At 36.1% G+C, this 16,133-nt stretch overlaps 1 protein-coding gene across 4 annotated transcripts in view; it reads right to left on the reverse strand.

Annotated features, from left to right (window-relative positions):
* DOCK4 (dedicator of cytokinesis 4) overlaps positions 1–16,133 on the reverse strand; it is a 254,777-nt gene that overhangs the window by 84,662 nt on the left and 153,982 nt on the right. For all 4 annotated transcript variants that reach the window (XM_063323184.1, XM_063323182.1, XM_063323183.1 and 1 more), the window contains exons 14-21: positions 11,696–11,820; positions 9,925–10,087; positions 8,226–8,332; positions 7,397–7,553; positions 1,494–1,591; positions 1,305–1,388; positions 1,112–1,212; positions 302–383 (exon numbers count right to left, since the gene is read on the reverse strand). In XM_063323184.1, coding sequence (XP_063179254.1) covers positions 302–383; positions 1,112–1,212; positions 1,305–1,388; positions 1,494–1,591; positions 7,397–7,553; positions 8,226–8,332; positions 9,925–10,087; positions 11,696–11,820 — 917 coding nt within the window. The remainder of the gene's footprint in view (positions 1–301; positions 384–1,111; positions 1,213–1,304; positions 1,389–1,493; positions 1,592–7,396; positions 7,554–8,225; positions 8,333–9,924; positions 10,088–11,695; positions 11,821–16,133) is intronic.

Raw genomic sequence — 16,133 nt, forward strand, 5'->3', positions numbered from 1 at the left:
TGTTAATACCACCAATGCAATCCGCATTTGATTTCTTAGATCTACCTCCTGCTCATGTATATGCTCACTCAGTAAGGAACATAGAGCTCCAGACTCTGCTGGTAGTAAGCTCCATGGATAGGGTTAGTTACAAAGAGAGAGATGAATAGACTGACTGTGCTGAAAAAGTCCGCAGCTCCCTAGAATTAGTACTACCATTCCATCATTTGTACCTACTTTGCTTCATTTTGTAAGTTAAACCTGCTGGTACTCTACAAATACATCATTCAAATATATAATTGCCTTCAACGATTCTTATTACCTTTAGTACTTCCTGTATGTGCTCGTGCAGCTCCACTTCAGTGACTCGATCAATATGCCACTTTAGTACTTTTATAAGATCTCTAGAATACCACATGAGAAAATATTAAAACACACCAGTGGGAGAAGGGTTAACTTTGCATTTAAAATGCAAACCCATAGCTGTCACATGAGAAACACTGACAAAATAAAAAAAGATATGACTAGATTTCACTAATCACTGCAGGCTCAATGTTACACTTAATTTTCAGTCTGCTGAAAGCCACCTAGTAGATTTCTGACTAACGGGAAATAATACCAGCATTACATATGCAGTAGAATGATTTTGACAGCGATACACAAGCTCGGTTAAACCATAAAAGTCCCCGCCAGCGTGGACTACCCCTGCTATTCCATGCATTGGTTTGCGGTCTCATTAAAGTGCATTGGTTTTAATGGAAGTCGAGGTAGCACATAAATAAGGAGAGCACGGCAGAGGAAGTGATACTTGTTAGGGCACTGCTCTACAGGCAGTGAACACAGTTGCAGCTGGATGATGTTAAGGCTCCTGTGTTTTTCAAAGTAATTCAAATAAAGAAATCCACTGAAGAAAAAGATTTAAAAATGAAGCCAATGTTAGAGCGTTAGCAAGTAAGCTTTCGGGTAACTTAAAGTTACTTTACTCTTTTTTTAATGGCCTACATCTGGGCATTCGTACAAGCATTGCATCTTATTTCAAACGCTACCATTTAATTTAGCCTAATGATTGATTCTGCTTAGTTTACAAATAACTGTCAGTATTCAAATCAAATAGAAAAAGTACAGACTTCACCTGTATGCAAGCGCTCCTGCAAAATGACTTTCAATGTAAGTGTCCATTACTGGCTTAAAGTGGTGAAACTTGCTGTCCTGCAGCAAATTTATTATGTGAACCTAAATGTGAGGGGAAAAAGAAAAAAAAAAAACTTTTTTTTTTTTACTTAGTTCTTAAATAGTATTAAGCATCATCACAAAATAAAACTTACCAAACAATCAAATACTTTTGATCCATATTTTTGAGAGTTTTCATCTAAAATCCCAAATAAAGTGTCTAGTGTATCTTGAAGAAACTGATTGGAGAAAATAAGAGACGGTTTGTTATTAAATAGGTGGTTTTGTGACATTCAAATACGTTATTTCCCTCATATTATCTAAAAGGATAGAAAGGTATATACCTTCACTATTTCTGAACCATCAATCTCTTTTAATTTTGAGAGGCAACCTGCAATTTTGTCTGGGTGGGTTCTCCATTTCAGAAGGTCAAGCATATCTCCTGCAAAAACAAAATGCAAGATTAAAGTTGGAAGCAAAGAAGCATTTCAGCTTTTAAATTCTACTATTACAGTCCACTCAGCAGAATTTGGCATCATCAAAACAAAAGAAAACATCTCAAGATTTGCTATAATATGATCTGCCCAACAACAAACTTTAATTCCATCCCCTAGTTGCTCCACCAATAGAAACATAAGAACACAGTACTGGGCCATTAAAATCAGTCCCCTGTGGCAACTGTATCGTGCAATCTTGTTCAGATATTTATCAACTACCATCTTAAGAAAAGTAATTATTCTGCTGTCTCTCGTCCCATTGAAGGATGCCTTCTAGAGCCGTCCTCTGACAGACAGCAATAGTCTCCTACATTGCTGGTTTGAATATATTTAAAATACTGATCTTCCTATGTCTTTTTAGAGAACAAAGACAATGCCTCTAAGATCCTGCTTTATTAATAAGCAACACAATATCTTCTGAAAAATCAACTCTTCTAAGCTGAAACACACGTGAGCGTCTTTGTACTTTCTCCAGTTTTAATTCATTCTCCTTCAGCTTTCTTGACCACAATGGCAACTACCTTAGAGGTGAGGTTACATCACTGTTTTCTATACCATTAGCATGGTCATATTTCTGCTGTAAACACCTGACACACATGTTCTAGAATTGGAGGGGTTTTTTAGATACATCGTATTGGTGACACAAATAGGTCTTTCTCCTGCTTAACCCTGTTCAGCTCCCTGGCTACAGCAGAATCCCCCAGAGTCTCCATGAAGGTATGATCCTGCCTTTTGTACCGTTACATTTGGTCTAATTTCTACTCTTTCTTACTAATTATTCAAATCAAAGTTACCTTGCTTTGCCTGTATCATATTTTGATTTTGTCCCTCTCAACCAAGGAGCCCTTTCAACTACCTATTAGCAGCAAATTTCATTAATAGGCTCTCTAGTGTCTCAGGTTTTAGTAAAGTAAATCCCATCCCCACCCCGTTCCACCCCTTTAAAAAAAGAGATCAATCCCAGGCCTAATTCTTCAGATGTAGCAGTATTTTCTTCCCAGTCAGGAAGGAAATTCCTTCCACTGCAGTGCAAACTGCTAGTTCCCTTTTAGCCTTTATTTACCAGTTTTAAAATTCTTATTCTAATCTGTATCTTTTCTAATTTGCTATGTGGTGTGTTATTGAAGTCCAGATGGTTTAGATATGCTATGTTTCCTCTGAATAATAATAATAAAAAACCTTGAAAAGAAAGATTAAGAAGTTTATTCTGGCATGATATGCTTTGATAAAGCCGTCTTACAGCACATTCCATTTAGCTATGTGTCCATTTTTTCATCCATGATTTCTTGTAAATACTTGCATAAAATTCATCGGAAAGTGATGGTCCAGTTAACATATCTGTTCTTCCACCTGTCTTAAATGTAAGTACTATATTTATTGCTCTTCGGTCATACATCACTGCTTTCAGCTTCAGAGATGTACTAAAAAAAACCAGCTTGCTATGAGATTGGGAATTTCATGTCCCATAGCATTCAATGCCCTAAAATAGAGTTTTGCAAACCTGGCCTGGCTTTTCAGCAGTTTTCACTCGATCCTGACCTTTGCTGAACTCTGACATGTTGCTGTTATTTTTCTCCCTTCTGTTGCAGGTTCTCTGCTTGCTCCTCACATTTTCTGCCCATGACTCACTCATTCAGGTCTGCAGCACTCCTTTCAAGTTGTATTCAGTAAAAGTTCCACATATTTTTGAACTGTTGAGTTAAATAAATCCCAAAGCTCCTTTACATTCAAGTTTACTACTTCCACGTTTCACTAACCATTTTTTTCGAGTTTCTCAAAGCCTGGCCGTTTGAAGCAGAAAACCACTGTCCACCCATTCTCTCAGTGTAAGCTGAAGTTCTGTCCTGTGTAGTTGATCACTGTCCAGCATTATCTCAGAAAGGTCCAGTTCTTCTGAAATGTCCTCAATACTTATCAAACTAAGAAGCTAATAGCAAGTTTTCCTCTTGGTTCAGCAACTGTTTGGGTGCTTTCTACCACAGAACGTTTTCACACTCAAGTAACATTTGAGCCACATCCATCTTTGTGTCATTTCTTTCCCAGTTTGCTCCAGGAAAGCTCCTCTCTCCCACAACAAAAAATGAAGTAATATTTCTGTCTTTCATAACATTGAACAAATCTCCACCTATATTCAAAACTTGCCAGAAGTGTTAATGGCAATCACCCTACATACTATTCCACTAATATTTTGCTACCTTAATTGGTTTTGGTGGGCATTAATTGTTTTTATGCATTTATACATTTCTTTTTTTTGTCTTGCTTCACACTGTGCTAGTATGGAATGGTTCGGATTAAAAGAGATCCTAGAGTTGCACAAAGAGTGCTGAAGGCTCCCACACATGCATCAGAGGCACTTCCCAAAGATCAAGGACCAATGATAGGTCTTATTATTCCTTCTGTCAGGAATTTTCAAGAAATAAGCATTACAAATCCAGTGAACCGCATTTGTCTTTTGGATAATTAAACAGACTTCTACACTTTATTCTGCTTAAGCCTCAACTTAAGTTGAGAAGTAGCGAGACGAGCTGAAGCTGTCAGTTCATAGCAGGAAAAACACTTCTTTACAGGTTTGCTGGAGGAACTTGGTGGAAGATAGTTGACACTCAAAATTAGGGATTTGTTGGACGATTAAAAAAGAAAGAGAAAGGAAATGTAAGACACTCACTTCAAAGCACTTATTTCAAGGGAAATGCTAAGGAGGAAAGACATTGCTGAGATAACATTAGCGAATAGCCCAAGCATAAATGACACGAATAGAAAATCTGACATGTGACTCACAAGGGGAAGGGATAGCAATGCGTCATGTATTAAAAGAAATGAGAATATAAAATTGCCCCCAAAAATAGGCCCACTAGGAAAAAATAGTTTTGGGAAAGGGAAAAAGTCAATGCTGCTGACAAATTTTGCTGAAGAAAAAATTTCCAATGCCTTCTCTTCTCTCCTCTCAGATTTGTACATTTAAAATAGGCTGCACCTGATCTACCATTCCTACCAAACAAAACACTTCCCTTCTCCAAGTCCGTAATTTAACTCCAAAGTGCTAGGTTTAATAAAAGGTTTAGGATCATGTGTATAAGGAAGTGGTTTGGGATGATCTTTCCATGTCTCTCCTATAAATCCCGAGACATCCGAAATTGGCCTGGTGTAGCACTACTGCACTTCAAAAGGAAAAAGCTGAATTCCAGAACTGGCAATCTGCATTCCTTTTCCAACAGGCTGCTTCTGTGGTTTCCAACACTCCCTCCAAACTGGGGTCACTCTGGAAAGATGCCCCCTGTTACTTTTGTTTTATTAATCACCAGTTTGGCTTTTTTTAAATGCAGATAGATGGATTACACCTCTGCCTTGCAATAGACGTGCTGTATGGCATGTTGCTCTGCTGACGAACAGCTGCTTTACTGGGGATGCGCCGATCAGTGCTGAGAAATGAGTGGATGCCAACTTGCTAAAATATTCTGACTTGCTGGATGGATCCCGAGTCTCTGGCAGGGAGAGATCCCTCCTATATGTCAAAAACTAAATAAGACTGTACTGATATCTACTCAGTAGAAAAATATTATGTTCTCTCTCTCTCTTTGAGGTTTTTTTAGAATAATGAAGTATGACTATCCAGGTAAGAATGTAATATATAAAAGCTGTATACTTTTTTGCTAACATCAACTGTTTAATTATCCAGGATCAAAAGTCAATCTAAGGAAAAGCTAAGTGGCATACAGATTAAAAAAGGATGCGTTCTTATGAGATATGTTGATGAACGCACAGATTCCTCTGGTTAGAAGGTCTCCGAAAATTGTTTGGAAATAATCCTAAAACCCCCTCCAAAGTACACAGGGTAAGGAAGTTACGGATCCCAACAACTGGGAGTCAGCCTCCTTTCCCCAGTCCCCATAATTTTAAAATGCATGAGAGCTGATGGCATGTGGGAACAATCAATGAGAGAATGACAGCTGAGCAAAATTTCCCAGCAAGCTAGTAAAGCTGTGGCCTAATTCAGTCACACCCTTTACAAGTCGGGGTTCGGGGTCCTCCCCCACCCCATGGCCAGACCAATAACATAATTTTCCATTCATTTCCAGGCTGGACATTATTGTTTGTAGGCACAGGCAGATCTCTGACAACTTCAGAAAAATCTCCAGACTTAAAAAATGATTAAAAAATAATCAGCAGTTTTCAAAACTGCTAATACAAATATTTACTAAAAAATTAAATACACAGATCTTTCTAACTGTGTATTTTTTTTCATAAATAGGCTACATTCTCTCAGGGACAACTGAAGTAATGCTCACATGACCAAATATCCACATGCTTTGCTCTATGTTCATTTTCTGAGCATGCAATAGGTTTTGGCAAATTTTTGTTTAAAAGAATGGGGATTTGGAAACTCACCAAGATGAACTTCCCAAAGAAGATCCTTGGAGAAAATATGAGCCTGTCTATTGAAAATATTTCCACCCTCTGAAGTACTGCTGAAATAATTGTTAACTCTTTGAGAGCTGAAAAGCGGATCAATATTATTCAGATATTCTACACCCTCTTACTCAGAATATGGTTAAAAAAAAAGGAAATTTTATGCCCTATGTCACACATCTATTTAGACTAAGTATAAAGTAACTTCTGTACTGTGAAAATAAAGTAGTATTATAATCCCAGACAATAGCACAACGACTTGTCATTGAGATACTTAAGTTCTGGGCAGCACTTCCATGCATGTGTAAGTACTAGTAGATTCATGTGTTTTCCTAAATCAAGGCCTTTAACTGAAGCAAATTTAGTCTCTGATTGCCTATTAGCAAACTTTGGGGAAATCTTTTATTGGCTAACTTTTATTACTTTGGAGCTAATTGCTATGAGAATACAGAATGAATGTGCACAGTGAAACAGACCACTTACTATTTGCACATAGTTCTATTTTGGACGCTTGCTACTACACGGTGAAAATTAAGATGATTATTTCAATTTTAAAAGCTGCTCTAGTTGTTGTTAAACACCTATAATCAATTTGCAAGCAATTAGCAATTTTAGCTTCATACATATAAGGGTAAAGATACAGATATTTACACGCAAGCAAGATCTTAAAACTGTGATAAACAGCTTAGAAAAAAAAATATAAAACTGTGGGGATATCAAAGAATGATCAGAAACACATTACCAAGCAAATACACAATATTCAGAAATTCGTGGAAAACTGTTTCAATTACAAATGGTAGTTAATATGGCAAATAAACAAGAATCTTAAGAATTTTATACAGAGCAATGGTAGAGTGAAAACACATTTTCAAACATATTTCTATCTGCTGCTCCTTATATCTAGCGTATAAGATGGTTTTAAGTAGTAGTAAATGTTTGTTGGCTTAAAGGAAGAAAAGTGATAAACAAAAAAGCAGTATGCGCCTAACTAAAACCAAACTGCCAGAGCCTAAAGTCTACAATAAGTATTTAATAAAAACTCTACAACAAACAGATTAAGAGGTTTTGTAAAGCAGCTGGGTTTTGATAGTTGATTCCAAGAGTGCTGCATTTGATTCCAATATCATGTTAATCTAAAAAGCATTCTTGAACTACTTAAAATCAGCGGTTTGTCATGCTGCATTGGTTTCCATCTGGATAGAAAAAATTATGAAGAAAACCAGTTTGTAAAATGGATAGAACATAAGTTATTTTTGAGTACATCCATGCTTGCCTGGCACAGAAAAGGCTAGCTATCACACTCATTTGAATTCATCATGTTTCAAATAATCAACTTATCCTACCATTTTGCGTGAGTTTAGTGGAGCAGAGAAAGGACGTAATCCAGAAGGACTCTTTAGTGGTTTTTACTGCTTGGCTGTTGTTTCCTAGGAAAATTCCCTTTGAAAAGGGGAGTTTGAGGTAGCGACCAGAATCCTGAAGGTTTGTGTTTTCTTCACACTGTGAAAACAAACCAGTTAAAATAACTGTACTGCATAAAAACAAAGGATCAAATCCTTAAATTATATGAATTATTATTGTTTCTCTTCCAGAAATTGAAGAATCTTCACTATGCCTGTTACAACCTTTGTTTTAGATCATAGCTTCACATCCGACACCGAAGTATAATAAATTTGCAGAGGATACATTGAATGAACAGGTACAAGTTTTGGTGTTAAAATCTAAAAGTTATCTGGGAGGACATCAAATCCTCTGAACAAAGAGATAACTGTTAAATGTGGAAACAAAAACTCAACAAAACTGAAATATCTCTAAAAATGGTAACATTGAGTCGATCTGCGTAAACAAGCTTGCTTGACTTTCCAGCTTCAGCAATGCGGTTAGAGGGTATCATGGGGTTCACTTAGTGTGTTTTAGTTGAACTTACCTTTGTGAAATCCATTATATAACAGGAAGGTTTAGTAAAACCAGTGCACTGAAATGCATACCTAGATTCAATTGCAATTTGTCACAGGAAGCTTAATATTAAGCAATCAGCAACGGATATTTTAATGGTGACAAGATTATCACTCATTCGGTAATGAATACAGACTTTCTCAACCTAATGTTTCTGGGCACTTGAAGTACGTTCCAGAGGAATCATTACAGCTAATGATTACTAATTCAAATTACCTTGTGTACAATGAGTTCATGGGTGCCATCTGGCAGAGTCCTCCCATTTTCCTGCATCAGGGGCACGAAAGAAAAGCCAAACAACTTCTTCTCACCCTTTTCTTTTGCTGAAATACATGTGTAAATAGCAGCACTTAAAGTTAATATTAAACATTTTAGACAAAATAAATGGATATAATACAACATAAGAAAGTATAGTGGAAGCTATTTGCAGCTAGTCAGACTAAGATTATCTTAAATTTCTTTTCAGATTTGGACATTATTTCCTGTAATGGTTTCTTTTATCTCACTGTAAATCAGAAAGCAGTATTCTGGAATGATTTGGTATTTATTAACAACAAATAATGCAAGCCACCAAATATACAGTCTTAGCGATACAGAGAATGCTAGGAAACCCAAATGAATATGACCTAGCCAGTCCAACATGAAGAGAAAGGGGTTCTTTGTGACAATTATCCTCTATAGCAGCTTCTATCTACTGGTCTCCATTTTAGGTCAGCCTCAGGCTACACTGCACTTCTATTTTCAAATAAGGCATCTGCCTCTACAGATACGACTGAAGATGTCACGGTTCCTTACACGAAGGCTAGACAGCAGATAACATTTTCAAACTTGGGAGCCTAAGCTCAAATTCCACAACTCACCTATCACCTAAATGTGAAGCAGACTACAAAACACTGAGATGGCACAGACTTGACTGCAGCCAATGAGTACAGATGCTGAACACTATTGAAAATCAACCCATCTTTCATCAAATGCGTTGATAAATGACTTTTGCGTCTGGGTTTAGCACATTTGGGGTGGTGGTAGGCAATCATAACAAAAACATCCAACTTGTACTGCATGGGGAAAGATCGTACAAAAATGTATCATCTGTTTGAAACACACCACTGATGTTTTTCCTTTATTACTTCATAGCTTATAAAAGTTATCTTAAAAAGAAATCAATGCAAATTTCTTCCTATATTACCTGTTCGTTACAGGTTAGTTTATGTACCCCAAATCTAATTATACTATCACTTAATTTGTGTGCCACTTTACACAAAGGCAATCTAAATAATCAAATCTTGCTTTATCTATCACCAAAAAGAGCCAAACAGCAGCAGTTTAAAAGACGTCCAATTTTGTCCACCTTTCTCTACAAGCTCGACAGCAGTCAGCACCATAGCTATGAATCCTGTCTCACATGACTTGGTATGCAGAACGTGGAGCCAGACCTCAATTTTTACTGCAAAATAATCTCTAAAATTGTTCAGAATGTTTAGAGAATTTTGGAATTTTATAAGTAAAAAAAAAAAAAGCCAGTACAAAAGTGATGTTCTTTGACCATGATATATGTACATACATTTCCCATTGGCTGGATTGCTAAATGTGTACTAAGGAACAGGTTTAATTTTGGATAATTCTCCAGGTAGATCCTAAATTTGCATTTTGAGTTTCTCTGAAATTCTGTTTACGTTTGCAGCTGCAATGTTTCTATTTCTACTTAATAAATCTAGGCTGGTTTCGTCTGCTATTTAGGCTTTACCAAAGCACTGAGTTCCACACCCAGGAGAGCTGCAAACCTGAGAGGCTGTGTCATGAAAGCATTACAGAGAAAGTTCATGCAGCTGTTCTTTTTCCTGAGGTATTATGGCAACTCATGCGCTGACTGCAGCTGTAAGGGAGAGGACTAGCAGAAGTCGCGAACAGTACTCACTGGAACAGTGCCGGAATTCACAGCGGATGTGTGCTCCTCTGAATTTATCCACAGGAATAGGAAGTTTCAGCAGCTCAGCCCATCTGGGACCATTGTTGTGATAAAGCACAAAGGAATGGTACTCGCTGGCTGGTGGCTCTCCAGAGCCGAATGAGATAAAATCCTAATGAAGAAAAAGTATTGATTAGAGATTAAAGGCAGATTAGTTGACTGGTAAGATATCATTCAAGGGCTGTTCTTACAAGGAAGACTATTTAATATTTACATTCATATCATAAATTTCACGTGTGGTATAATGCTCAAAATCTTAAACCCCACAAAAATAGTAGTACTTTAATATTGTTAATATTTGCTGATTAGAAAAAAACCCCAAGAATCTTCCACACTGATGAGAATAGAAGTATTATATGGGGGGAAGTGGGTGATCAGGAATGCTTAAGCAACAAACGCGATGTGGAGTCCCATGACACAGCACGGTCAATCCGGTGTTATGCCCAAGCAGCAACCAACAATTTAACTGAGACAAAGCTTAAGATCTTTAGTCCTCTGAGATAAACCTGTAACCCTGCTGTTGTCAGTGATATGTCCCAGTATGAAAAAAGACAGACATTTGGATTCCCTGATTAGGAATAAGCAAAATGTTTGTTGCCTTTGCTACATCCATGATAGCCTCTCCATAGCAAAGTCAGCAAATGGATTTGTCTAAGTCCTGACTCGGGGATATCTATTAATTCTCTGTGGGAAAGGTAAGCTATAGCTTTTCTCCTCAGCAGTTATGAGGGATCACCTTTGCATTTCAATATCCTTTTATATATAATATTTATATATATATAAAATATTTATATATATTTGTATTTATATATATTATTTTATATATCTATTTTATATATAATATTTATACATACTTATATATATAAATCTTTTATGGGTGTATATATATCAAAAAGGTATCTATATATACACAGACATAAGTATATATATTTGTATATACAAAAACATACATACATTGTATGCCATGCATTTATATGCACAATCTCACTTCACATATACAAATACACACACACAATTTGCACCAGATTATTTGTGTTAGCCTTTCTTCACTTTTCCTCAATATCACGCAGAACACGTGAAAAATGTACTTTGAATAAAAAGAAAAAAAAAAAAAGATGCTAAATATGTATGGAAAAGGTTGAAGGTGAACAGAAATCTTTTGGGGCAGAAAAAAATCTGAGAGAGTGTCATCTATTAATAATTAAAATATAAAACAGTGCCTGTTTGTAAACTATCACCAGAAGCATGCAATCAGATTTGAAGGGACACTAATTTATTCTTTTATTGACACGTGTTGGTGATTTTTTCATCAAGGATCTCTGATTTATTAATATCAGACAAAAAATTGAAAACAATCAAAACATATTCTGTGTAACATGAGGAAACGCATACCTACTAAGAATTATTATGAAATAAAAACTCTCCAAAACTTGATCTTGCTTCAACATTTTCCAGTGTCTTAATGGAATCATTAGTTATTTAGTTGGCATTTATAGGTGTTTATCTGAATCACATAATTGATCATAGAAATAAAACAAACATGCATTTTCATAAAGGCTTTAAGCAAAGTGGAAATACTTTGAATATCTAAAGACAGCAAAAGATAAACATGACCTTTCCAAAGCACTTTTGTACTCTTCAAATAATGCCACAGATGATTTACATCTGAAAAAGTGTATCAAAATTAACTACAGAAAGGAAAAATATACAACAAAGATACCTTTAGAATTTGACCACTGCTGTCCACGACATGCATTGTCACTTCCACATTTCTGGCCACACTTTTCCCTCCTTTCTCAAATTCTCCTCTTTCTACCGTGATATATAAATCATTCCTCATTTCACCTATAAAAAAACCAAGCACAAAGTATGCAAAAGTCAGTTCAACTTGCTTACTTTTTGCTTTTAGCAGACTTTCACCTTCTCTTCCAAACAATGGATAGTATCACACCCACAATTTATGAGTCTTTTTGGATTTTAAAGAATATAATTTGTTTTCATAAACCAAGAAAACCAACAAAGCTTCCCTCTAAAAGCCCAAGACATTATCTGCCATATTGAACCAATTCTAGGGGCTTTTATTTACCTTTTAGCTCTTTTGGGTCTTTACAGTGGCATCTCCAGCTACACCGAAGCTGGTGTCTAGCTTCACCTCATTTAAATTCCTCTTTTAATCTAAGGCGATATTAATTTGGGGTTTTATTTATTTATTTATTTGTAATCTTTATATTTCTCTGTTAAATGTCTCCTTCAAGAACTAATTACAACTTTTTTACACTTCATCTCAAAAGAAAGTGCATTACTTTGAAGAAGCAAAAAGCGAAGAGGTTGGAGTTCTTGCCATTAGAAGGGCAGGCTTCCCAGATTCCTAGCATTCAAATCTGTCTTTCTGATCTAAAAGACCTCAACACATTTTACACCGGCAGGGTGTTCTGAAGTTTTCTAGCAAAAAAGTTAGCTTAGTTAGCTTATTTTTTGGTTATTGGAAAGGCTTCTGAGAATTTAAAATCTTCATCAACACATTCAAACTGCAAATCCAATACAGGCACTACCCATGTTATGTACACGTTATTAAATACTGCTAGCATGTTTAAATTGAAATTCTTTGCTTGTTCATACATTAACATGCTAAGTATTCTGTCAGATGGTAACCAGATCTTCTGGATGAGATCAATGGTAATTTTATTTCAGTTTCAATTGACACAAAATTCATCGTTGATGAAAGGAAGAAAGATTGTTTGGCAGTTGGGAGGGGGAGGGAGAGAGGGAGGGAGGGAGAAGCAGTAGTGGGCATGACTGGAGTGGCACAGTAGGGAAGTCCCTGTTCTGTTTGAAGATGCTAAATCTATTTCTAAAAAGTGTAAACTAATCTATCTCTGGACAAACATTAGTAGACCTGCTTGGAAGCAATTGGCCTTCGCTTGTGAAACACTAGAAAAATGAAGGATGAACAAGCACCATAACGTTTTCTAAAATTCTAATTTCTAGATTTGGTAGAAAAAGAAATTGAGAATATATGCTTTCATCTAGTGAAAACCAAGTTTAGCATAATGGGAAATAATAAAGCAGACTTTCACTGGTGAAAAGAAATCAAGTATGACAGTTCTGAGTACTTATAGGAGTACCACTTAGAAGTCAAACATGAGATGGATACTTGTACTGTGTGTAAAGTTAATCAAAAGATATGTAACTGATAAATAATTAGTGTATCTTCAATTTCTGATTTCATTTTAATGTGCAAGCAGAATTTGACCTGCTTGAACTTTCCAGGATACTCATTTCACATTTCTTGCATTTATTTTACCACATGCAACTCTCCAGTGACTTTTAAGTACCAGAAACAAGGATCTTCCTGCAGTCTTCTAATATTTTTATAACATTATTTCATCACTGTATGCAAAATAATTAAATGATTCCTCCAAAGCACAATCTAAACCATTGCCAATGGCAAAAAAAAATGGCAAAAGAGGAAAATGCTGTATTATGAAGCCCTCAAGAACCATGCCCATAAAAATAAAAGAAGGGGGAAATGTGCCATTGTAGTACCTTATTATCAATTATCTTCTGAAACAACTGTGGACAGAGGCTGGAGTACAGCTAGGCAGAATGAACAGAAAGAAATACCAGGACCAGATGGTATTCACTTAAGACTTTTGTGTGAAGTCAAGGATGCAAGAGCTAAATAAGTGTGTGCAATCATTGAATCAATCTCTGGTTCCTGGTGGAAACCAGGTTCAAAATAAGCAAAAGGTGGTGATTATTCAGGTAATGGACAGAAAGACTTGTAAAAAAAAAAAAAAAAAAACAAAAACAAAAAAACAAACCAAAAAACCCCCCAACAACCAAACACAAAAGCAATGCCAAAACAAAAAACAAACACAAACCGAAACCTTTCCAAAGGATGTTTTGAACGTAAAAAATGTATAAGGGTTCAAGGGAAGAACGGAGAAGTCATGGAAGCAAGATCCACTAAAGGATATGAAACAGACAATCGCAAGCAGCTCAGGAAATCCCTTGAGCTGAAAATAGCTGGAGGCTGGGAGAGCATCGGGGGGGTAGTTACCATATATGCATATATGCATGTTCAGTTCTTACTCTTCCTTAGATGTCTGTCTAGCTAGATGGGCCCTAAATCTGAATCAGTAAAGCTGTTCGTATGTTTATTCACGTCACAAATTAAAAACTACTAGATTATGATTATTTCCACATTGCAGTAATATTTTATTGTAAAAGTTTCAGAAGCCAGTACAGTATGGTTACCAAAAAGCATGCAATATGTTGAGTCCTTGCTTAGCATACGCTTGTACTGGGATCGGTTCTAGTTAGTGCTGGCAACTGGTCGCTTTCAAAAGTCTACATTCAGAAAAAATGACGACACACAATAAACAAAAAGAGGAGCTTTGTTATATAACTGATTTTAGCACACAACTTATAGTTGCAGCAATTCCTCTTTAAAGGTTAACTCGAATTCTATATGCATTTGTGCTACATTCAGTCATTATTGTTATTCACCAGCAAGGAATTATTTCAATTTTCCACGGGGTCTTCACAGAAACATAACCAAACAACCATTTCCACCACAAATTTCATGACCATCCTGGATGAAACTCAGTGAAAATCATATTTTTTCCTTTTTAAAAAGAGTAAAATGTTGAGCATTTAAATGAAAATGACTGTGGAACAGGTTGTGCAGAGAAGTTGTGGATGCCCTATCATTGGAAGTGTTCAAGGCCAGGTTGGATGGGGCTTTGAGCAGCCTGGTCTAGTGAAAGATGTCCCTGCCCACGAGGGGGAGCAGGGATGATGAGATTGGTCTTTAAAATTGATATTTAAAGATACCTTCCAACCCAAACCATTCTATGCTTCTATACAAAAATGAGAAAGCATTTCTAAAAGAAGTAATTAGAGCTTCACAGAAGTTAAGTGGGCTTTCAAAAACGGTGTCTGCATCTTAAGGTTTTTAAAAAAAATCCAAGCCCATTGAGTTGCACCTTTTTAATTGCCAGAAAAAATCAAATCCCAGGGAAAAAAAGACACAGGAGTAGGATGTACTTTCACAAATACTGTCCTGTTCTCCTCTTACAAAACCTTGGCAGAGTTTTAATCAGTATCATGAGAGGATAGTTCAGATGAATTTTGTTCTGGTCTACATCCATTCAGGAAGCTCTACTCTGTCTTCAACCTCTCAGAGCAAATCAAGACATGTGAATCATGTTCTTAAAAGAAAATGCCAGATCTTCTCCATTATCATGCAAGGCAAATTAAATCCAAGAGAAGACTAAGCCACTCACGCTATATGAATAACAACAATACTTTATATGTAAGGGAAATAACTGCAATAGACTGGAAAATTAATCAAAAAGAATGTAAACTATGGGCTATATATCAAGGGTACAGTCTAATCAGGCAGATATAACAGCAGCTTCCTTTTCTCAAAGTATGGGACATATCTGACATCTTATAATCTTTAGAAAAATGTAGGGTTGGGTTTAAATTTGGCCTTGTGTCTGGATTTGTACTCACACATATTTCACTTTTGGTTTAAAAAATATCACAACTTGCAACCAAAACGTAAAAAAACAACTATATTGAACTTGCACAGTTTAGATAACTGTGCTGGAACATTAAGAACTTAAAGCCATGCTCCTAACAAATCTTATGCACAATATTGGTACGAACATATTAAAGGTAAAAGCTTGTAAGATCGAAAAGTCAAAGGGGTTGCAAAAATCAAGCACAAAGCCTTATCAGAAAATAGCTGACTGTAAAAAAGAAAATGGATTTGGAAAGTAGACTTCACTCTGGAAAGGAAAAAGGAAAGAAAATTATAATAAAAACTTATACAAATATACTTGGATCCAAATGTAAAAATTATTTCACTCTCAATGTATTGCTCTGGACATATCTTAATCACTTTTACTCCTTCAATGTAGAAATTCCATTGCTTCAATCTTCCGTAACAGAAATTCTCTCTCCAAAAAAACAAGACTGTCTGTGTAAAACAAAGTGAGGGCATTCTTTTATGGCCCCTCGTGCAGTAAAAACAACTCCAACTTCCTCTATAAAGCATTCAGACATCAGCAAATTGTTGAATTTATCTATATTCCTTTAACTGCTCTTTTTAATTTACAGCATCTGCAATTACATAGTTGATTACA

Source organism: Chroicocephalus ridibundus, chromosome 1 (genome assembly GCF_963924245.1).
Source record: "Chroicocephalus ridibundus chromosome 1, bChrRid1.1, whole genome shotgun sequence".
NCBI classification, from domain to species: domain Eukaryota; kingdom Metazoa; phylum Chordata; class Aves; order Charadriiformes; family Laridae; genus Chroicocephalus; species Chroicocephalus ridibundus.